Source organism: Camellia sinensis, chromosome 12 (genome assembly GCF_055761805.1).
Source record: "Camellia sinensis isolate YWXY chromosome 12, ASM5576180v1, whole genome shotgun sequence".
In the NCBI taxonomy this organism is placed as follows: domain Eukaryota; kingdom Viridiplantae; phylum Streptophyta; class Magnoliopsida; order Ericales; family Theaceae; genus Camellia; species Camellia sinensis.
Window position 1 is genome coordinate 84945925 of NC_138972.1, and position 23751 is coordinate 84969675.

The 23751-nt window shown below is 36.8% G+C and overlaps 1 protein-coding gene across 1 annotated transcript; it reads right to left on the reverse strand.

Annotated features, from left to right (window-relative positions):
• Window positions 1-213: 213 nt before the first annotated feature.
• On the reverse strand, window positions 214-22550 carry LOC114285374 (proteasome subunit beta type-4). Its single transcript, XM_028228416.2, has 7 exons — window positions 22307-22550; window positions 22152-22219; window positions 12543-12619; window positions 12091-12220; window positions 11753-11912; window positions 11469-11654; window positions 214-570 (listed from the first exon to the last, which is right to left on the reverse strand). The coding sequence occupies exons 1-7, from the start codon at window positions 22310-22312 to the stop codon at window positions 457-459; spliced, it is 741 nt and encodes a 246-aa protein (XP_028084217.1). The 5' UTR covers window positions 22313-22550; the 3' UTR covers window positions 214-456.
• Between the last annotated feature and the right edge of the window lie 1201 nt (window positions 22551-23751).

Genomic DNA, 23751 nt, shown 5'->3' on the forward strand with positions numbered 1-23751 from the left:
TGGTGACTGCCGAAGGTGATGGTTGGAGTGTCTCCGGAGATCACAAGACGGCTAGATGTCTCAGGTAGTGACTACCCAGTCATTGGAGCCGGCCAGAGAGTTACAGAAAGGTGGCCAAAAGGTCACCGGCGGTGGCCAGTGGGGGACAGGATTTTGTTTCAAAATTTTTTGAAATTTTAGAATCAATTTCTTCCAAGCAATATACAGAACAAGTTTTTGTTTCTAAATTCAAAAACATGAAAGGGCAATTCATTTCAGTTCAGATAATCAATGTCTCTTATCACTTTCGATCATTTGATGAACACAGTAGATTAGTCCACAAGAGAAACTTCAAATGAACTCAGTTAACAACATACATATAGTTTACTAAATGAAAATAAAGATGGAATTAAATTTTAAATTCGGCAACTCAAGGTGCTGCTATGTTTTTCAATTTTCAAGCCACGTGCTTCGGCACTACCAAGACCCTTCAGCGCCCACAGTTGGATTCTGAAAAGCAGCAAAATTCCAGAAAGTCTTCAATGCATAGGGCTGAGAAATCGTCACACCCTCTTCAGTGATTTTTGCTATCTGCAATTTCCAAGTTATCAATTGTGTTATATACAATCTTCAAAAACTGCCACATCTAGCTCATTTTCCCCTTAAAAATTAAAATTTAAAAAAAAAAAAAATTTCAACGGTGTAGAAGTAAAGAACTAATTCGTGCAATAGAAAATCCTTGTCATGGAAAAGAACATCCTTCCAATAACTTGAGCACAATAATTCACATTAATATGAAAAGGGAACTAAAAACTAAGTTGGCTCGGGCGAACTAAGTACAACCAATTCTGCAAGGAAAAGCCCTTACATAGATCCACATTATAGCAAGTAAACGAATTTCATAGTCCCATCTCTAGATTAGACCGAAGTACTAGCATTTTCTTATATTATTAGAACATCAGAAAAGATATATAAAACTCTACGAGGATTTGGCACTAGATAACACAAATCAAATTTGGTGCTATACAATAATGATATCAGAGGGTTGAAAAAAAATTCACCATGACGAACACATAGAAACATTCAAATGATCCGTTCAATTTCATTGATTCATGATAGTTACCTGATAAGTTCCTAAACTACAGCATATGCTACTGCAGGTCCTGCCGTCATGCACCAACATAATAGTTGCCACAAATCAGTGAAAGAGCCTAGTAACCCATGTCCTCTATGTTACACGGACTCTTCAAAGTAGATCAAAACACCCGTATCGGACACTTTGGATAAGAATATGGGGTATGTGTCCGAGACTTCCCATTGAAATGTCATTACATGTATTTTTTGTTGCATAATTGCTGGTAAGTGCTAAAATAAATAGATTGAGGTCCCCTAAACTATACTAGTTAAGTCCATATCAATTATTATTTAATGATTTTAATGAATTTCTATGTTGTGCAAGTTATATGAGCCTTTGTGATTGAAAAGTATAATTTGATGCACTTTTTAAGCCCATTCCAACCCTAATAGATATGGGAGTATAAAGGGGTGACCAAGCCTTCATAAAAGGGATTCTTCACATGTCGAAATGAAGCACGAGAGGCAAGAGGGAGGAAACCAAAAGTTTCCAAGGATGGAGTTCTCCACATCCATGGCGTTCTTCACCTTCTCCATGGGTGGCTAATCTTCTTTTTCGGGATTGAGATAAAACCCTAATCAAGTAACTTGTAATTTTGTATTTAGATTCTAGTTTTTTTTAAATTTGAATAATCATCGTATGATTGTTAAAGATCTTTTGTCTAAGATACATTTTCATCTGATTTATGTATTTGATTTCTGTGATTGATAATGCATGATCATACAACTGTTATGCTTACTTATATATAGATATGGCAATTGGAAACCGACCCGACGGGGACCCGATCCCCCGACCTCGAATTGAGCAGTTATTCCCTGAAAAATACCCCCGACGGGCCGGGGATGGTATTAAAAATTGAATCCCCGATGATATTCGGGCCGGGGACGGGGATACCTATTTTAGCCCCGGACCCGGCCCAGCCCCGCCCCGCCCTGGCCCCGATCCCCGTCTCGCTTGCCCCCCAACATGAAATGACTATTTTGCCCCTGGCTATATATAACACGTGTGTGTGTTTAGGGTTTTGGTTGAATAAAACACACACACAACACAAACACAAACACAAAGCCGTCCCTCTCTCTCTGCTCTCTCTCTCTCTCTATCTCTAGGGTTTCGCCTTCCTCTCTTTCTCTCTCTCAACGACGGCGTCTATCCTCCCTCACCGCCGATCCTCCATCACCGCCGCTCGTACGTCATTGTCGATCCTTCTCCCTCACCGCCGATGCTGGTTAGAGTTTCGCCTCCGTCTCTCTCTCTCACACACGACGGCGGCTGCTCCCTCACCGCCACTCCTCCCTCACCGCCGATTTTCAAAGGGTATCTATCTCTCTCTCTCTCTCTCTCTCTCTCGGGATGTCGATATAGGGTTACATACATATATATATATATATATCTGTGTGTATATCAAGGGGTTTCGACCTCTGTTCCTTTTTTTTTTCTCTAAATTTATTTATTTATTTTTATTCCGTAAAAATTCCGTAAAAATTATTTTTTGATTTGTTAAATAAATATGCATTGATCTATTATTGATCCGTTAAAATTCCTTTTTTTGATCTGTTAAATAAATATGTATATATATACAGCTCTGGGTGAATAAATATAGAGTTTTGGTTAAATATATATATAGAGTTCTTGATCTGTTAAAATAAATATAAATATTTTTTTTTTTATATTTCAAGCCTGATGATGATGTTGAGAAATTAGCCAGAACTTGCTTAGTTATTAAATTGATGATATTTCAAGCCTGATTATATTTCAGCCAGAACTTGCTTAGTTCAGATATTTTAGTTCAAAGTTATGGCACCTGATTATATTTCAAGCCTGATGATGATGTTGATGATGATGAAGAATAAATTTAGAGTTCTGTTAATATTTTTTTATTAATTATGTCATGGTCTGTTTGTAGTTGATGATTCCATTAATTAATGGTCTATAGTTTATGTCATGGTCTGTTTGTGGCTCCTGAGTGTATTTTACTACTTCTGGTCTGTTTGTAGTTGATGATTCCTGTTAAAACCTATCATCTACTCCACTAAACCTAACCCACTACACCACTACCACCTCCACTTTACCTACTCCATCTACCACCTACTACCACCTACTCTTCTATATATAGGAATCATTATAACATTCAATACATCAATCAATAATACAATCAATATCTATACAATTCTCTATTTCTCTTTATACATTAAATTTTCTACATGGTATCAGAGCAGGTTTAGAACCTAGTATTTTCGCTTCCCCGGCGGGCGGCAACCTCACCTTAGCCGCCCGCCGGACCTCAACCTATTCCGCTGTCATCTCTATCAATACATATAGCTTCCAGTTCGCCGCCACCAGAGGCGACTTCTCTACATACAAAGATCAACCATTCTCATCTCTCTCTGAGATGAAGAGGCCAACTTCTCTCTCTCGGCAACTCTCTCTTTGGTTTCTCTCTACACCACCTTCTCAACCTTTTAGTTCTACTACTGTGACCCTCTCTATGATGGTTTTGGTGTCTCTGCAATGTGGGCTGTTCTTACTATTGTTGTTGTCTTTGACTTCTCTGTGGGTGCAACACTTGGAAGGGGTGTAAATAGGGGTTTTGCAACACTGCTTGCTGGTACTCTTGGCGTTGGAGCTCATTGAATTGCTAGTTTTTCTGGAGAAATATGTGAGCCCATACTACTTGGGCTTTTCATCTTCATACTAGCTGCAGTAGTGACATTCATAAGATTTTTTCCAAGAATGAAAGCAAGATACGATTATGGGCTGCTGATATTTATATTAACATTCTGTTTAATATCAGTATCTGGTTATAGAGATGATGAGGTGTTAGAGATGGCCCACAGGAGGCTATCCACCATACTCATCAGTGGTGCCAGCGCTGTGATTGTGTGTGTATGCATTTGTCCATATGTGGTGCTGGTGTTGTCAAGGGCTTCCAGCCATCTATCTATCAGGCAAATAATGGTGGGGCCAATTTTGTGGCACATGGTTAGAACCTTTTCAGAGGACTACAATGATTTGAATGTTGAGCCTTCGTTTGGAGAAACCAATCTCGACTTTGAAGGCAGAGAGAGGAGCACTAAGGAAAGCACACCCATTCTTCTTTTATTTATTTAATCACACTCACCAAGTTTGTTTCACTCTCATTATCACATCCATACACACCGGTATCATGTTGTCTTCAACTTTCTTTTATTTATCATTTTAAAATACACCCTTATCATGTTGTTCCCCACCTTCTTTACTTTATATATATATATATATATATATATCTCTTTTTATTATATTCTATTACTCAAACTCTCCTCCATTTGATTTTAAAATCACTTATTTTTTATTTATTTTTTCCAAATCACTTTTCCTCCTTTTTACATACCCCCACTTTATTTTTGAAACAATCACACTGATATTTTTCATATAATCCATCTATACATATTTTTTTATCTATTTTCTTTCTCCCTTGTTTTCTTTCATTTTATTTTTATTTTTTCAACACAACACTCCCAAAAAAAAAAAAACATTTTACAAACTTGTCATTTCTTCATGCCGGGGATCAACCCCGATCAGCATTTTACACCAAAAAAAAAAAAAAAAAAAAAAAAAAAAAACACACACAAAACAACCACATCCACAGGCGGGATTTTGCTTCTCTACTCTGCTGCGGGTCGCTTTTTTTTGCCTCCATCCTGGGCGGCCCTTGCCGGTGCTGCCTCTGTGTTTCCCGCACCCACTCCACTGGGCACGATCACTACTCCTTGCTCCATTGCAGCATATGGCGGACCTCCAAATCGGAACATAACGGTGGCCTTCCGCTTCAGTTCCTTATTTTCCGCCTTTAGCACACTTATCTCTGCTCGCGCATCCTTATACATGCGTTGGAGCAGAGCCAGTTGGGCGTTTAACTGCTGCACCTCATTTGTCCTACTCTGCAGCCGGTGCGACAAGTTTGTGACCGCAATCATGGTTTCCACACATGACTTCAAAGTATACTGATTCGCCTCAATATCTGATTGCGCTGCCATTCTTTGCTCCACAGACCGCATAGGAAAGGTCAACGGAGCAAACTCAGGGGCGTTTGGTTGAGGTTCAAGGGCAACCGCACCGGTTATCTCTCTTGTGGACTCGTTGAGGTCGGGAAAGAGAGTAAGCAGACCACGGGAAGAAGAGGCCATGTTCAGGGTAGCTGGACGGGAAGAAGAGGCCATGTTTTTGGGTTGCTAAGTGTTTCAGAGAAGCAGCGATTACCGATTGGTACTGTCAGACAGGGTTGGTTACAGAGTGTTTCAAGATTTGCAGCTCTTCGAGACAAGCTCTCTGAGAATGCAGAGGTTTCAACTGGTTTGTTATGCTTCCAAGCCTCAGCCTCCGCTTCGGTTTATAAAGACCCTGACGAAGAGGCCGACACGCGTTCTGTCGGTCACGTGCATCACCGCGTGTCTGGCGCGCCTTTTGATGGCTCGCCGCTCGATGATTTCTGTCGGGCACATCTTTTGATAAAGTGGGTGCGCCTTTTGAGGGCGCGACTTTTGCGGGCTCGATATATATATCTACATGTATATCTTTTGGGCAGCCTATATACACACTCATACAGTGTCTTCTACACCGGTCCGACATGACCCCATAAACTGTCTTCTACATCGGTCCGACATGACCCCGTAAACAGTCTTCTACAGCGGTCCAACATGACCCCATAAACTGTCTTCTACAGGGGTCCGACAAGACTCTGTAAACTGTCCCGACATTGATTCCGGTTAGCTCCTTCATGGGTCCGACAAGACTCTGTAAACTGTCCCGACATTGATTCCGGTTAGTTTCTACAAGGGTCCAGCAAGACTCCATAAACTGTCACAACAACTGTCACAACACCTTTTGAGGGTGCGACTTTTTAAGGGTCCGACAAGACTCTATAAACTGTCCCGACATTGATTCCGGTTAGCTCCTTCATGGGTCCGACAAGACTCTGTAAACTGTCCCGACATTGATTCCGGTTAGTTTCTACAAGGGTCCAGCAAGACTCCGTAAACTGTCACAACAACTGTCACAACATTGTCTGCTACAACGGTCCGACATGACCCCATAAACTGTCTTCTACATCGGTTTGCCATAACCATACAGTCTTCTACAACGGTCTGACACGACCATACAGTGTCTCCTATCCTCTTTTATTTTTATGTATTTTCTTGTTTTGTTACTCTCTCCAAACTCAAGTTGGTTAGTTCCTATCCCCCTTGAGTTTGCGGGGGGCTGTTAAAACCTATCACCTACTCCACTAAACCTAACCCACTACACCACTACCACCTCCACTTTACCTACTCCATCTACCACCTACTACCACCTACTCTTCTATATATAGGAATCATTGTAACATTCAATACATCAATCAATAATACAATCAATATCTATACAATTCTCTATTTCTCTTTATACATTAAATTTTCTACAATTCCATTAGCTGAATATAAATTGATGATATTGATGATTCCATTAGGTTAGTTGATGATTCCATTATCTGTTTATGTGAAGAAAATTGATAATTAGTTGATGATGATGTTGATGATTCCATTAATTCAATCCATTAGCTTAGTTATTATTAATCTGTTTCTCAGTTCTAGTAATCTACTTTTATGTTGCCTCTGTTAATATTAATTGAATCCATATTATTTTTATAAAGGTTAAAAATGTCAGATGTTAACTCTAAAGCACCAGTTAACTCTGAAGTACCCGTTAACTCTTAAGTATCCGTTAACTCTCAAGTACCATTTGAGAGTGACGCGTCACAACATTCATCGCCAGCTACAAACTCACCTACGAACTCACCGTCTCCTCTCTCTAATCAAAATGTTATTGATTTAGAAGAAGAGTCTAATACTACTTGCGGAGGAACTAAAAGAAAACCTAGTGTTTGTGGGAACATTTTAAAAAACAAGTCAATGGGGTGTGGAAGACAATATGTAATTATTGTAATAAGCATCTTGGAAGTGATTCAAAAAATGAAACTAGGCATTTGCATGATCACCATAAGAGTTGTACTAGGAAAAAAGTGATGGACCTGAGGCAAAAAGCTTTAACTAACAACTTTAGTAAAGAGAGTCCAAAAATGAATTCTTATATTTTTTATCAAGATTTTGCTAGGAAAAAGTTGTCACATGCCACAATCTTGCATAAATATCCCCTCTATCGTAGACCATGTTGGTTTTAAATGATATTCAGCAGCACTTCAAGCATTGTTTAAAGTGCCTTCTTGAAATACGATAGAGTGATATTTTAAAGATTTATGATTATGAGAGAGTGAAGACATTGAGTTTGGTGGAGCATAATAAAAGTAGGGTGGCAATCACAACTGATATGTGGACTGCTAGCAATCAAAAGAAAGAATTCATGACTATCATCGCACACTTTATTAATGGTTCATGGACATTGCAAAGTCGCATTTTGAGGTATATTTTTGTAAATTTGCAAATCATTGAAAAGTTCTATCTTATTCAGTTCAATTTGTATGTTATTAATACTTGTTTATGAATATCATATTATAGGTTTATTTATGTTCCATGTCCACACACAAAAGAAGTTCTTTGTGATACTTTGCTTGAGTGTATGATGGATTAGAATATTGATTGAAAAATCTCTATTGTTACTGTTGACAATTGCTCCACAAATGATGCCATGATTACCATGTTGATGGATAAGTTAAGTAATACATCGCTTTTGTTGGGTGGTACTTTGTTTCATATGCGTTGTTGTGCACATATTTTGAATTTGATAGTGAAAGATGGATTGGATGTCATACGAGTGGGTGTGGAGAAAATTCGAGAGAGTTTAGCTTATTGGACAGCAACACCAAAAAGACAAGAAAAATTTGAAGAAGCAGTCAATCAATTGCGTATTCCACATACTAAGAAATTTGGACTTGATTGTGCAACTAGGTGAAATTCAACCTACTTGATTCTTCAGACAGCCTTATTGTATAAGGATGTCTTTTCTAGGTTGAAAATTAGAGAGCCCCAATATAAGACTGTGCCAAGTGAGCAAGAATGGGAGTTTGCTGGAAAGATTAGTGAGAGGTTTAAGATTTTTTTTTTGTCACAGAGTTATTTTCTGGTACTAAGTATCCCACAGCCAATGTTTGTTTCCCAGCTTTATGTGAGATTAGGATGACACTGTCTCAATGGCTCTCTTGTGAAATTGAAGTGATTAGAACAATGGCATCAAAAATGGTGGAAAGTTTTGATAAATATTGGTTAGTGATACATGGTGTTATTGGAGTTGCAGTTGTACTTGATCCTAGGTATAAGATGAGTGTATTGGAGTTTTATTTTGAAAAACTTTATGGAGACAAAGCTGAAGATGAAGTTGATAGGGTTCGTCAGATTTGTTATGATTTGTTGCAAGAGTATCAGCACCGAGTTAGTATGGAGACCAATGTTGTTGGTGACTCTTCTACTCATCTAGAAATTGTTACAGAGACCCTTTCAGAATTTGATTTGTTTATTAATAGAAAGAGAAGTAAAAAAATGAAGAATGTAAGATCAGAGTTGGACCATTATCTAGAAGATAATGTTTTGCCAAGAACTTCAGGTTTTGATGTTTTGAATTGGTGGAAAGCTAATGGACCAAAGTATCCAACCTTACAGGCAATAGCTAGGGACATTTTAGCTATTCCTGTATTCACTGTTGCTTCTGAGTCAGCATTTAGTACTAGTGAAAGGTTGATGAGTCCACATCGTAGTAGACTTCATCCAAACACATTAGAAGCATTAATGTGTGCACAAAGTTGGTTGTGGGGTGCAGAGATGAAAGGTGTTATTTCATTCAATCTACATATTATTATTTCACTTTTATTATTTATATTACCATAGAATAATTTCAATACTTAATTTATATTCTTTACGTTTTAGGAAATTCAACATTGGAATCGGTGGGCTATGCAACTATATATGATGATGATGATGAGATCGACTCGAATGAGTCCTGTGCCACTTTTGTGTTTGTTGTCATCTTTTTTTGTTTTAATTATTTTTTACATTTTATTATTAGTATTAATTATTTATTTATTTCCTTTTGTTATTTAACAGGAATTCAAGTTGAAGAAGATGATGAAAGTTGTTGTGTGGTTTGTATGAGTATTGGAGAAACAATGGATTTGATTTTTTATGTTGTAATGAAATTTTTTTTTTTTTTAATTTCAATTTTTGGGTAACTTATCCCTTACGGGTTGTGCTTGGGACTAATTATTCTCTTTGCAACTTGTTGAATTTTCTTGTGTGTGCGGGCTGCTGGACAGATGTTTTGTTGTTTGTGCTGTTTTGTTGAACAGGATGCTATTCTCTCTGCTGGACAGATTTATTAAATATTTGGCAGATGTTATTTTGTTTAGGATATATTGATTTGAATAGGATGCTGCTACTACTGCTGCTGGACAGATTTATTGAATATTTGACATATGCTATTTTGTTTAGGATATATTGATTTGAATAGGAATAGGATGCTGCTGCTGGACAGATTTATTGACAAATATCATATTTGAAATATCAGATTTATTGAATATTGATTTGATAGATGTTATTTTGTTCTTTACAGATAGAAAATAGGTTGACAAATATCATATTTGAAATATATTTGAATTGGATGTTTACAGATTTTTTTAATTTGAAAATATGTTACAAATATGTTTGAATTGAATGTTTATGGATTTTTTTTAATTGGCAAATATGTTGACAAATATATTTCAATAGGATTAGGCTGTTTACATATTTTTGCAGATCAAAAAAAAAAAAACCATCGGGGATTTTTCAGGGTGAGGGATCCCCGGGGTAGGGACGGGGGCGGGCTATGGGTACCCGTCGGGGATCGGGGGCGGGGACGGGAAATATATCACAATTGGGGATCAGGGACGGGGAGTGTAGTCCCCGGCCCCGCCCCGCCCCAACCCGCCTCGTTGCCATTCCTACTTATATATACAAACCGTGAGACGAGTCATGCTTAGGAGAGACGAGTCGTGCCGCAACCTAGTTTAGTGTGGACGATTTGTGCCAACCATCGTGCTTGCGATTTGATTATACTTATCCTCTTGACAATGATATCGGGGCTTGTAGCCACGATATATCACTATTATCCGAATCATTGATTTATTGGAATTCAATATATTAATTACTTGTTATCAAATTAGACTTCGATTCAAAACCCCAAACTATTTTCTACTTAAATTCCATCACAAGCTTTCTTTTTGTTTAATAATTCTTTTCAATTAATTTTATATTCAAATCAAAATATTCATCTGATTCGAATTAATTAAGAATTGATTTTCTAATATTTAAACAACTTAGTCTTTTAGTCCCCGTGGATCGATTCTTGAACTTACCATTATTCTACGGAATTGAGGTTTAGTTTAGTTCTTTATTTTTGGTATGAAAACGACCCATCAATTGCTACAAAAGTATAGTGCTTTTTTTTTTTTTTTTCCTTTCAAAGTCTGTGTATCCTTTCGGTTAGAGGTTTGATAGGTCCAACCCTTAGATACACAATAGCTCTCTATACCTGTACCCAAGTCCATGCAACATGACCCATGCCTTAGCTTAGTGCTGCTCAAGGCTTTAGATGCAACTCATCCCATGCTAAAAATAGAATCTATTCTCATAGCAATCTAATTAGAATAGCAACATGAAGTTCAAAACTAGAATTTAGGCCAGAGAGACAATTAAAAAAAAATTATTGCAGAGATTAAGGCCAAGTTTGGCAACTCCAATATAATCCATCTTTTTATCTTTTTTCCATCACATCACCTCTCTATTTTTCTGTACATCTTTTTGTAAAAAGACAAAAAGTGCACTTATTTAGGTCATCCCAAACAACCCCTAAGTGTTAGCGAAATTTCCTCAAAATTTCTAGAAGATTTACGGATATCTAGAAGAAGAAACAGCGTGCGTATTTATTTAAACTAGAACACAATAGTTCAATCAAACTTTCACAGGAACTAGATGAAAAAAGAACAAATTACATGTTTTTCAGTTCACAACTCCCTCAGATCTTCATGAATGCGATAAAATTGAACGATTTGACAATTAGAATCAACGAAAAATCATACTGAACTTCTCCCAAAGATAACAGTGGTACAAATATATAAGACAAATAGCATTTAATACAAAATAAAATTTTCAGAAGTTCAGCAAGACAAGAAAGGCAATCTGAAAATCTTCTTTTAGTGAACATCTCAAAAGTCTATCTAAGAATATTTCATTAGAATACCTGATAGCATATCAAGGCTCAAGCATAAAAAATAAAAAATAAATAAATAAAGGGAAAAAAAAATGATAAATGGCACCATAAGAAGAAGCCATCAAGTAAATTTCATGAATTAAAAAAATACCTGAAGTTTGTTGATCGCAGACCTATCACGATAGAGAAGTACACGCATGCATTTCTCCAGTAACTTAACACCATCTTCAAAACTCAAGTTTGCATGCCATTCATCACGGAGAATAGGCCTTGCAAGGTGATTTCCAAATCCAGTTGCCACATGATCGTCCTCAAAATGAACACCGATCATATTAACCTGGATCACATTTACTAAAACAGATGATTCGTATTCCATGATACAGAAAGCTTATCCTTGGGCATCAGGTAAATGAGTTAATTGACAGATAAGATTACCGTTCCAAGATACTTCTGACCATTTTTCACTCCTCCAAGTACAAGTGAATTCCATAGTGGGTTGAACTTGTTGCGACGATTGTACATCATCCGAGTCAAATAGTTGTGCACTTCCTTAGGCCCCATTGAGTTCCCATCATCCCACATATTGTCATACAAACTGCCCAAATTAAGCACTCAGGAAAAAAAGAGTCAGCAGGAATCTACAATGAACACTGGGAGCACCACCATCCTCGATATAGTGATAGTGTAACAATGGAAAACAAATAAAAATTAATAAATACAAAAGGGTCAGCACTACGTATTTGCCAAGTCTTTCTACAAGATCAGATGCTTACATGAGCTCGTCAAGGTTGCGTAAAATCTCCTGAAAATCACTAATTTCTCCACTTGCACCAAGAAGAGAGTGTTTTCCAATAGACTTCAATCGCTCCACACTCTTGTAACGCAGGGTAGACCCATAGGAACCTGTAAATCGAAGCATTAATTACATGAAGTAGAAACAATTTTAGAACTTTTCTCATGTACCCAGATAGAAGCATGTGTCAGATGAGGAACAAAGAATTATTGATGCTATCTCTACTAGTATGAAAAACTCAAAAGTGCAAATAGCCAAATCTCTGATGTTGACTTCCGGTAGATTATCCACTGTCTACATCTAAACGATCATACTCTTCAAATAGATGTTGACACCAAATAATTGGATATTGAAAAATAAAAATTCAAATCAATGAAATCGAGAAATAAGTATATGTCATGTGAAGTCAAGTAAGACAAGTTAAGGAGCTACCTCCCATATCAGCAGCCATGAGAATACCATCCTTGTACTTGATGCCAATTACTGATGTACCGGTCACATATGGATAACTGTTCCAAAATTCATCAATGATTTCATACTCAACACACACACACACACAAAAAGTAAGGAAAAAAAAAAAGAAGCTAATCCATTTCATATGCATGCACCTATATATGTATATACGCATGTGTTTGTTGGTATATACGAGTATACATTCAGCTTCAGCGATTCAACCCTGGTTCAGAGGTTTAACCCCTAACACCATAAAATATGAACATGACTAGTGACACCCTCCAATAATCTACCACTCAATACATTCTCATATTTCAGTAATGAGTACTCATCATGGAAAGGCTACATTTGGTTGCACAAATTCAACCATTCCATTTAGCATTTATTAATTCCAATGTGCAATCCTAAATTAGTTAATTCAAAAACCTGTATGGCCACAAAAGAAAAAAAAATAATTTATCTCCCAATTATAGATTAGGTAATTTTTTAGTTTATAACAAACAATCAATTTTAAATTTTTATTAAAAATGCAAACTATAATAGATTTGGGAATTATTTTGCCACCAAACACATCTAATTATCTATCTAATTGATAAATGGGGGAACATATGCAAAACCCAGTCACTTCACCTACTTTATTGCCCCAACTGTTTCTTGTTCCTCCATTGAATCATAATGGTTTCATTTCATGTTCTTTCATCGGTCGGTTATTCCCCCCAATTGTATCTCTTTCTCCAGTTCCAATCTCATTTAATTCACAAGATAGAATGTGGCAAGTTCTCCTCCGGACCTTTGATATGATGGTTTACCAAAAAATTTTGAGCCTGGTGCATAAGCATGGTTCTTGGACGAACTTAAAAGGACTTTCAGTTCTTTGCACCCTATTCTGGTTTGCAACTTCTAAAATGGTCCAATTAACATTTTGAGACCACCAAACAGGTCCTGATGAAATACTTGTGCTTGTAGTGGAATCATAAAGGAGTGCCCTTGGCACTTTTTACGATATATCCTATTCATCTCCCTTGTAATAAAAAAAGGAACATAACACTAACTAAAATTAAAAAGCCATATATTCCACAACTTAGAACATTAGGATATCATTCACATAACAATTGCATTACAAAGAATACAAAACAATTGTATTCATCTTATAAATGTTTTAAAATGTATTTAGATTGCACATTGTTCCTATGAAGAGATTTATCACATAAGTCGAGTTTGGAGGGTTCAAGTGTAAGATTTCTGAATAGCTTTATGTATCTCATATATTCAATGTGTGAATGATTACAATCAGACCTTAGATTATATAGTCCTAAATCCTAAACCAAAAGGGAGAATACAATTATGCCTCTAATAGGACTGGGAGAATATATTGTGTATTTTCTATTATAGTCCTATTAGAGGTATGATTGCGTTAGAGTCCTATTAGAGGATTTCAGATGCAAAATCCAATGGGTCGAACCAGCCTCAAACATAACCCTTTTGAGTGAGAGAAGCTGAGAGGTAACTTCACTTCGATGCAACCAACAGATGCGACGAAGCAGCCAGAGAACCATACACCAGGGACAATCGCGAGGCAGAGAGCAACGAGAAGAAGTCGCGAGTCAAAGACTTGCGAATCATCTAGGTCGCGAAATTTGTCCAGAGAGCTTCGAACCAGAGAGAGAACTAAGGGTTTCGACAGACTGAACTAGAGATGGGTCGAAGTCTTGCAAAACCAAGATGGGTTGACCATGAAGGAGAGCCAGAGAGAGAAGACGAGCTGTGAGGAGGCGATGACTAGATGGGTCGAACCGTTGGATGGGTGTGACTACCAAATAGCACAAACAAAGAAGAAATCCAGATAGGTTGACTGAGACAAGGCAAAACCACGAACAAGAGAGTAATGGAGATGGCTCTAGGGTTTTGGATCAGAGAACGGCTCTGATACCATGCAAGATTTCTGAATAGCTTTCTGTATCTCATATATTCAATGTGCGAATGATTACAATCAGACCTTAGATTATATAGTCTTAAATCCTAAACCAAAAGGGAGAATACAATTATGTCTCTAATAGGACTAGGAGAATACAATTATGCCTCTAATAGAACTCTAACACAATCATACCTCTAATAGGACTATAATAGAAAATATACAATATATTCTCACATCAAGAAGTGTCCAGTATTATGAATTTAAACTTCGATTAAGATGTGTTGAAGAAGTGACAGACACGCTCTTGGGAGTGCCCACAGAGTGTCAGTGTCCGACATGACACACCTCCTCCGTAGAGTGAGTGTGCTTTTTAGGTTTTCATTAGTCTCTAACAACCACACATGCACACAAAGAAGAAAAAAGAAGAAAGTACACCATTGTTCTTTTGTCCTACCTCTAAAAAGAAGTAATTTGCACAAAAAATACAAAAATATACTTTTGGTTAACACAAAAGGATTTGGTGGATTGCGGGGCATGCCAAGGCAACAGTGTCTAAGTGGACGAAAATGGGAATGGAAAATCTCTAATTTCTAAAACAGGGGATTATGTGAAGTCCAAAGGGATAAAAACCTCTTGGTTCTTGTTCTGCCTCAATAAAGAGGACTTAAAATCTCCAACGAGTTTGTAAAGTCAAGAAGAGAAATGGATAGAAGGAAATGAACTAAAAAACAACTACTTTTATAGATTCAAACGGATTGAACATATAAAAGTGCAAGAAATAGTTTGAAAAACATTAAATTGAGTTGCAAATGGAATGTAGACACAATTTAAGCTTCAAAGCAAATGCCATTGATGGCCAAACAACTAATTGATACACGTGTCAAGTAAACTAAGGCTAAATCTATGGCAAAGATGCCTTTCACTGCTAATCTAGGGCTAAATTGGAGCTAAGACTAGGGATAAATAGCACTGATGCCATGTAATTATGTTGTGATTGAGTGGGGTTTGTTCAATCTTCAAATGTGGAATTTATAGATGCTAAGACCTCTTGAGAATCACACCTTGCCTCCTAAAAATCAGCAACTACCTCCTGAAGTATCTCCATGATCTCTAGATAGTGGGTTGCTTGAGTTCCTCCTGAATTGCCATCTTTCCTATCTTCCTTCTTCTCAACAAGTGGTTGATTGTTCCTCAAGACTAGGAGCTATTATAACCTCCTTCAAATCTGGACCATTAGATGGTGGATGGGGAATCTTGGATGGATGACACTTGTCCTACCTTGGTCAAAGCAGTGCCTTTATTGTAGGAGCCGTTGGGCACATTTGAATTGAGGCCTTTGGATGGCCTAAGTAGTGGATGCTTCCTCCATTTGATCAATGCAACGTAACCATCTGATGCATTTATCTCCAAATATATTTAATAAATAATATATATATATATATATACACATATATCCATTGATAAAAAAGGAAAAGAGGCTCACGTGAACCTTACTTCTTAGAGATTTGACTAAATCAAATCAAAACCATGATTGCAACTTTCCATCACCCAAACCCAAATTTGTCACCACTGTGGAATGCTAGAGTTATCCACTTTCACTCATCACAAAGACATGTGGCAGCTCCTGACTGGTGGGTTTTTTTGATACAAACACTGCCCCCCCTCAAGTGTTACTCTTAAATAAAGAGTGAAGCTTGATTTGGATTTGTGCCTATCCTCCTGCCGCTGAACTCTCCTCTTCATTGGTCCTTATTAAATAGGATTTTCCATTACTTTTGGCGGCAAACTCAAGTAATTTTAAAATTCAAAATGAATTTTCCCAAGTCCTTGATTCTGCCAAAGCCTCATACATACACTAGGACTTAGCCATTTTTCTTACATTCCTTCTCCACACATTCGTCTTCCTCTCTCCTCCATAGCTTTGAAGCTTCAACACTGATTCATTAATGTCAACAAAAAGGTTCTCCTTGACTCCAAAAGACCCTAGCAGCATAGGTAACACTATTGCAAAACTCATCACTGAGCACAAACCCCTTTCGTTTAATGGCTATCTCATTTCCATCTCGTCTCTTCTCTCTTCGTCGGCTCAACATCAACACAATCTTGGCCCTTCTTTGCAAGCCCCATATCCGCCATTTTTGGAAGCTTACTACCTTTCATTGGAGGGCTATCTCCCTTTCGCCTCTGAGATTGCTCCAGAACGGGAAAAATATCATGCCAACACTCCTATACGCCTTTGGCCTTTTGTCACTTCAGCATATGTTGAGTGACTTAACCGCGTTGCTGCTGCAAAAGGAGATCGGGATCTATGACTTGATCATGTTGAGTCATTCCATTTGGAAGCTAGATAAAGATCTTCTCCTTGTTGCAAGCCAATTTCGGTCAGTCTCAACAAATCTTTCCACTTTCGATTCGGCATGATGGCTCGAACGATCCAAGAATTGAGTTTTTTGGCTAGCATTCGCCCGCACGGTGAAGAAGCCAATGCCTTGATCTCCTACAAAAGCATTAACTTTGCTTACCTAGACTGAAAAGACCTCTCCTATGGCATCTTTCTGAATGACCAAAAGAAGGTTGATGGTGAGATGATTGAGAAAGAACATATCTCTTTTCTAACTTATTGGCTGAATAGGTTTATTTTCTGTATTTCTTCACAAAAGGTGACCAAAAATTTCCTAGACTTGGCCAAAATCTTTTTGGCCAAAATCTTTTTAGCACGTAGGAAATTGGCTATAGCTCCAATTATTCTAGCTCATTTGTATAGAAGTATGAAAGAACTTGTGGACTCCAGATTCATAGAAGGTGCTGGGCCACCCTAACTTCTTCAACTGTGGCTATGGGCTTATTTTCCTTAATTCCGCAACCTCCTATGTCAACGCAGAACCTTGGAACTTCTCTTTTGATAAGTGCTTCACCTTCTTTTACCAAGAGTTAGTCATCAGAAATTGTCTCATTAGAGGGAATCGTGAAGTTTCCTAGAAGATCTCATGGTCCTTCAATGAGATGAAAGAGTCCCAACAGGAGCTTACAAGGGCATTAAAAAGAAAGTGGCCATGTTTGGAGATTGAATACAACCATCTGCTTAGTCCGCTATCCCACAATGTGGAACAATTGAACAATAACCAAAAGGCACCCTGCCTAGAGGTCTAACTATTAACCATCCACCATCTCTTGGGTATGGTCAGGGTTCATCATCCAATACCCCTGTTCCAAGAGGACGGGTTGCAGACACTGGGGGGGTCATCTTGTTCGGCAAACCCCAAAAACTTCAGCCTTTCTAGTGACTGATTCTTAGTAAAAGAAGGTGAAACACTTACCAAAAGAGAAGTTAAAAAATTGTGTTGACATATGAGTCCCCAAAGCAAGTTACAACGGCCTCTGCAGAAGGTTTCTCTAGGCGAAATTCAAGGAAATAAGCCTATAGCTACAGTTGAAAAAGATATAGTGGTCCAGCCTATGAAGCATGGACACTCCAAAATTAGTGCCGTGGCGGTGTCCGACACGGGGACACGCCAGGGACACGGGGACACGCCGGGGACACGTATGGGACACGCCAGATGGCGTGTCCCTTTAATTTAATGATTTTTTTGCAAGGGACACGGCAGGGACACGGCGGGGACACGGCAGGGCTATTTTTATTTTTATTTTTTTTTAATTTAATTTTTTTTTATTTTTTTAATCTTTTGCCTCTCTTATTTAGTGCTTTTGTGAAAAATATTGTTGGATGTTGAATGTTTTCCCCTTCTCGTCTTAGTTCTTGTTATCGTTTATTATGACTTTTTTGTGAATTTTTTGTGAATGGATGATCTATTAATTTGTTTAAATGTAATAGTTATGTTTATTCAATTAATGTTACTATGTTAGTGTTTGTTAATTTTAATTTAGGATGAATGTAATATGAATCTACATAACACATAAAAATATATAAAATAAATAAAATAAAATTCGCCGTGTCCCCCGCTGTGTCCGTGTCCCCATTTTTTGAAAATTGCCGTGTACCGTGTCCGTGTCCGTGTCCGTATCCGTATCCGTATCCGTGTCTGTGTCCGTGCTTCATAGGGTCCAGCACCTTCTACGAATCTAGAGTCCAGAAATTCTTTGATGGTTCTATACAAATGGGCCAAAATAATTGGGACCAAAGCCAATTTCCTACATACTGAAAGGGCCTTGGCCAAGTCCGTGAATCTTTGGTTATCTTGTGTGAAGAAATACAAAAAATAAATCTATTCAACCAATAAGTTAGAAAGGATTTGGGAAAATCCATTTTGAATTTTAAAATTACTTGAGTTTGCTACCAAAAGTAATGGAGAATCTTGTTTAATTAGGATAGATAAAGAGGAGAGTTTGGTAGTAAGAGTATAGGCACAAATTCAAATCGAGCTTCACATTTTATTCAAGAATAAAGCTTGAGGGGGGCAGTGATTGTACTGAAAATAACCCACTAGTCAAGAGCTACCACGTGTCTTTGTGGTGAGTGAAAATGGGTATCTCTAGCATTACAAAGTGTTAACAAATTTGGGTTTGAGTTATGGAAAGTTGCAATCATGACTTTGATTTGATTTAGTCAAATTCCTAAGAAGTAAGGATCACGTGGGACTCTTTTACTCTTTTATTGATAAATATGTATATTAATTATTATATATATTTGGAAAAAATGCATCAGATGGTCACGTGACATTAATCAAATGGAGAAGGCATTCACTAACTACGACCTTAGTTCAAATGTGCTTAACAACTCCCAAAATAAAGGTGCTACTTTGACCAAGGCGGAAGAAGTGTCATCCATCCAATATCCTCACCCACCATCCAATGGTCCAAATTTAATGGAGGTTATAATAGCTCATAGTCTTGAGGAACAATCAACCACTTGTTGAAAAGAAAGAAGATATGGCAGATGGTAGTTCAGGGTGAATTCAAACAACCCATTATCTAGAGATCATGCAGATATTTCAAGAGGTAGTTGCTGATTTCCAAGAGGCAGGACTTGATTCTCAAGAGGTCTTAGCATCTATAAATACCCCATTTGAAGATGGAACAAACTCTACTCAATCAATCAATCAATCAATCAACATAATTACATGGCATCAATGCTATTTATCCACAGTCTTGCCTCCAATTTAGCCCTACATTGACAGTAAACTGCATTTTTGTCATAGATTTAGCCCTAATTTACTTGACACCGGTGTCAATTAGTTGTTTGGCCATCATTTGTTTTGAAGCTTTAATTGCGTCTACATTCCATTTGTAACTCAATTTTATGTTTTTCAAACTAGTTCTTGCACTTTTATATGTTCAAACCATTTGAATCTATAAAAGTAGTTTTTTTTTAGTTCATTTCCTTCTATCCATTTCTCTTCTTAACTTAACAAATTCCTTAGAGATTTTAAGTCCTCTTTATTGAGGCAAAACAAGAACCATGAGGTTTTTATCCCTTTGGACCTCATAAAATCCCCTATTTTAGAAGTCAAAGATTTTCCATTTCTATTTTCATCCACTTAGGCACTGTTGTCTTGGCATGTCCGCAATCCACCAAATCCTTCTGTGTTAACCAAAAGTACATTTTTGTATTTTTTGTGCAAACAACACGGTTATTCAAAAAAATAAACAAGGTCAATTGATTGTATAAGTACTTGACTTAATTCAATGAGTTCTTACATTGGAAAAAATCTCCGACAAATTCACATACACATATGCATAAACAAGGTCAATTAAATGACTAAACAGGTTTTCAAGCAAAACATTACAGATTGAGGCAGCCAAAAATATTATGGTCAAATTATCTTTTAAAGAGTGCTGCCAACATGCACATAGAACACAACCAAATAACATTTGAATTGGATAATGCTATAACAAAGCTCAACCTATTCGTATTTCCATCACAACAGTAAGTTGCAACAAGTAAACATATACTGAAAAACCACATATTAGGACTAATTCCAAATGTTTAAACTCCCTAGATTAAAACTCTTAACAAGTCATGGAATTGATTATGTGTCGATATCAAAATACAGGTATCATACACCAATATTTTAAAACTTCATTCAACGCATGCTTTCTACCTTTGTATGTATTAAAGTAGTTGTGCATGCCATTCTATTAACTGCCAAATTTCACCACTTCTGGAATGTCAATATCACTACTAAAGTAAACTACTACTTTCCCGCAATAATCAACATCAACAAAGTCCATATATATTTGGAATTGAAACCTCAATATCACTACATTGATATTTTACTCCTAGAAACAGGAAAGGGGCCCTAAATGAAGGGAGACATAAGTAGATTGGAACTTGTAACTTGGAAGTAGTGACTATACTATCCATTAGGAAATCTTGGCAGCATAACCCAAAAGGGTATGACGCAATACTTAAGGATTGTCTTTGAGCAGTTAGGAGGACAAATAAATATTGGCAATTTGGCAGCACTGTTGAAAACGTAAAAACAAAGACATCTAAGTCATTCCAAAAGCTTGACATGTACAAGTGTTCATATTAACAAGACTACATTTTTTCTAGTGGAACCATGGCAAAGGCACTCAATAAGCTTCATTAGTAGGATTTTCAAAAAAAAGACAAGAATATAATCCTTGCCACATAAACCCAAAGCTAGAATTGCATAACTCCAGGTAATACATGAAATTTACAACAATAGGGCTTGAAAAAATAAATAAAGTAAAACTGTATTTTATAAAGTAAAACAACTCACAAATAGTATGAACTTTGGGAGTCGCTTGCATACTGATGGAAAATGTCTCAAATCATTTGACATTTCCCCAAAATTAGTGGAGTGAGGTGTAGTCAAAGAAATAATTTCTTGATTATCACCTCCCAAAGCCGTGCACAAAAAATCTTACATCCGATTTTTTTTTTGCACAAATTTTGAAAATACCCACAGTACAAAATTCTGATAATTCCCTAAAAGCATAATAAATCAATGAAGACAAAGCAACCAATTCTTTAATCATCTTCTTGTGAAAAAAAAAAAAAAAAAAAAAACTTATGATTGATGTTAATTTCAACCTAGCCAGCTTACCAAAATCACTCCTAGGGCTGCAATTTTCAATCCAAAACATGTGAACATGTGGAAACCGCTCTAGAGAAAAAGTTTCAAATCTCACTCCTACTGAGTATAGGTACAAACATTTCCATGCTGTATAACATGGAGGAAAGCAGGATAGAAGTTGTAATTAGGGTTAAACCTAAAACCCATTGACAATCCTCAAAAACAATAAGAAACCAATGATTATATGGGATTAACTCTTAGCAAAATTCCTATTCCTTAAATTCCACCCCTTCCTTTCCATTTCCCTCCTCCCCCAGCCCCCTCTCGTGCCACTCGCCTTCTTTTCTTCCTCCGAATAGTCTCCAAACAAGAAATCCACCACCATGCAGCCTCTATATAGTTAATCCTACACAACCACCTCATCAGCATTTCCGGTTTGATTCGCTCGTTTTGGCATACATTGACAAACACTCTATGCCACCAGTAGGCAATTCACGATGCAGTATTAATTATGGGGAACTTCATTATCCTATTTCATAGGGCTCTTTGCAAACAACACACTGTGATTCGGTTGCTATATACCTCTCAACAATCTCAATTTGGGGAAAGATCAATTTTTTATAACAGAATTTGTAGACATATATATATAGAGAGAGAGAGAGAGAGACATACAGAGTTCTCTCTGATGCAGCTTCAGAGACCATTAAGTTGTTGTTTTGAGCTTGATTAGAGTCCACCAGCTGCATATATAACACAGAAATAGATCAGTAACAAAATTTTCTCAGTCATGATTACCAAAATCACAACAAAAAGAGAAAATCTTTTACATTCATTTTGAGATTTTGATTTTGATTTTGATTGCTACTTTCTCAACAAAATACGGAGCAAAATTTCGTTTCGATCTGAAAGATATGTATGAATGAACTTCTTCGGGTGTCCCTTCTTCCAAGAAAGCCAGGCTAACTAGGCCCGAATTCAAACCGCACAGCCCGTTAACTTTCGAGAATATTAGGCTGGACTTGACTCTGGCCCAAACGTACCGAGGGAGAATGATGCTAGTATTTTAGTTAAATTTTTTTTTAATTCCTTACGAAAAAAATATATAAAAAAATAAAAAAGTGGTGTGATTGGATATTTTGGCTTATTGTTTATTTTATACGACGATGCTACGTAGCTCAAATTTTGTGGCTCAAAAGTGGCTCAAATTGCCAAAACGACGTCGTTTTGAGTACATAACAACATAAAAATGGCCAAAACGACGTCGTTTTGGCCATTTGAGCCACTTTTGAGCCACAAAATTTGAGCTACGAGACATTTTCCTATTTTATAAGTGCTTATTGTGTACTCTTGAAATATAGTCATGTGGTGATCTAAAATATTATGATTGATGAAGAAAATATGATCAATAATTTTTTATCATTAAGAAATATAAAAAAGCGTAATATATGATAATTAATTTTAAATTATAGACCTGTAATGATTTTAAATAGTTTATCTTATTTTGGCCTCAATCCCACCTTCCAAACGGAGCCTGAATTATGCCTTTGGTTGGCCATCCTATAGAAATGGGGTTACTGCTATGCTAAAGGCATAGTTGTGACTGTTGTGTCTCAATTTGAGGTACATTATGGATTTATTTTTATGTTCTGAATCGTTTATTTTGTAGAGTTTGTTGAATACTGCATGCCTAAAAAAAACATATTAATCGAATACCAATAACTATATGATTGAATTGCATATTTTTTATGTTATTTCTCAAAAGAAAAACTTATTATTTATTTTGTTGGTTATCGATCATATAGTTATTGATATTCAATTAATATGATTTTTGGTAGGTATGAAATACTTAATAAACCCTACAAAACAAACGGTTTAGATCATAAAAATAAACTCATAATGCACCTCAAATTGAGATACAACAATCATTACTGTGTCTTTAGCACAACAGTTACCCCAATTCCCCCATCCAATTGATTTGCACCAAACATTAATTGCGGCCCATGAAATTTCGTTGTAGTCTTTATAATTTTAATTTTATTAATTTAAATCTTACACTTCTTGTTATTGTTTAATGTGATCTTTTTGTCAACATTTTGGCTGGGAAAAAAATATCATGTGCAGATCTCATAAAAAAGTTAGTAATTTATGCACAAACAAAAAAATAAAATAAAATTTGTCTATTTGCACTTTAATACATCTAATTTTGGGACCGGCTGTGATTCAGACCCCCAGCTGGGGGCACCCCCAGTGACCCCCAGCGCCACATGGCACT

Coding starts and splice junctions, on each gene's coding strand:
- LOC114285374 (XM_028228416.2), bottom strand. Junction 11,913..12,090: donor CGCAACCTTGACGAGCTCAT/GTAAGCATCTGA, acceptor TAATTTGGGCAG/TTTGTATGACAATATGTGGG. Junction 571..11,468: donor CTGCGATCAACAAACTTCAG/GTATTTTTTTAA, acceptor TGGAAATTGCAG/ATAGCAAAAATCACTGAAGA.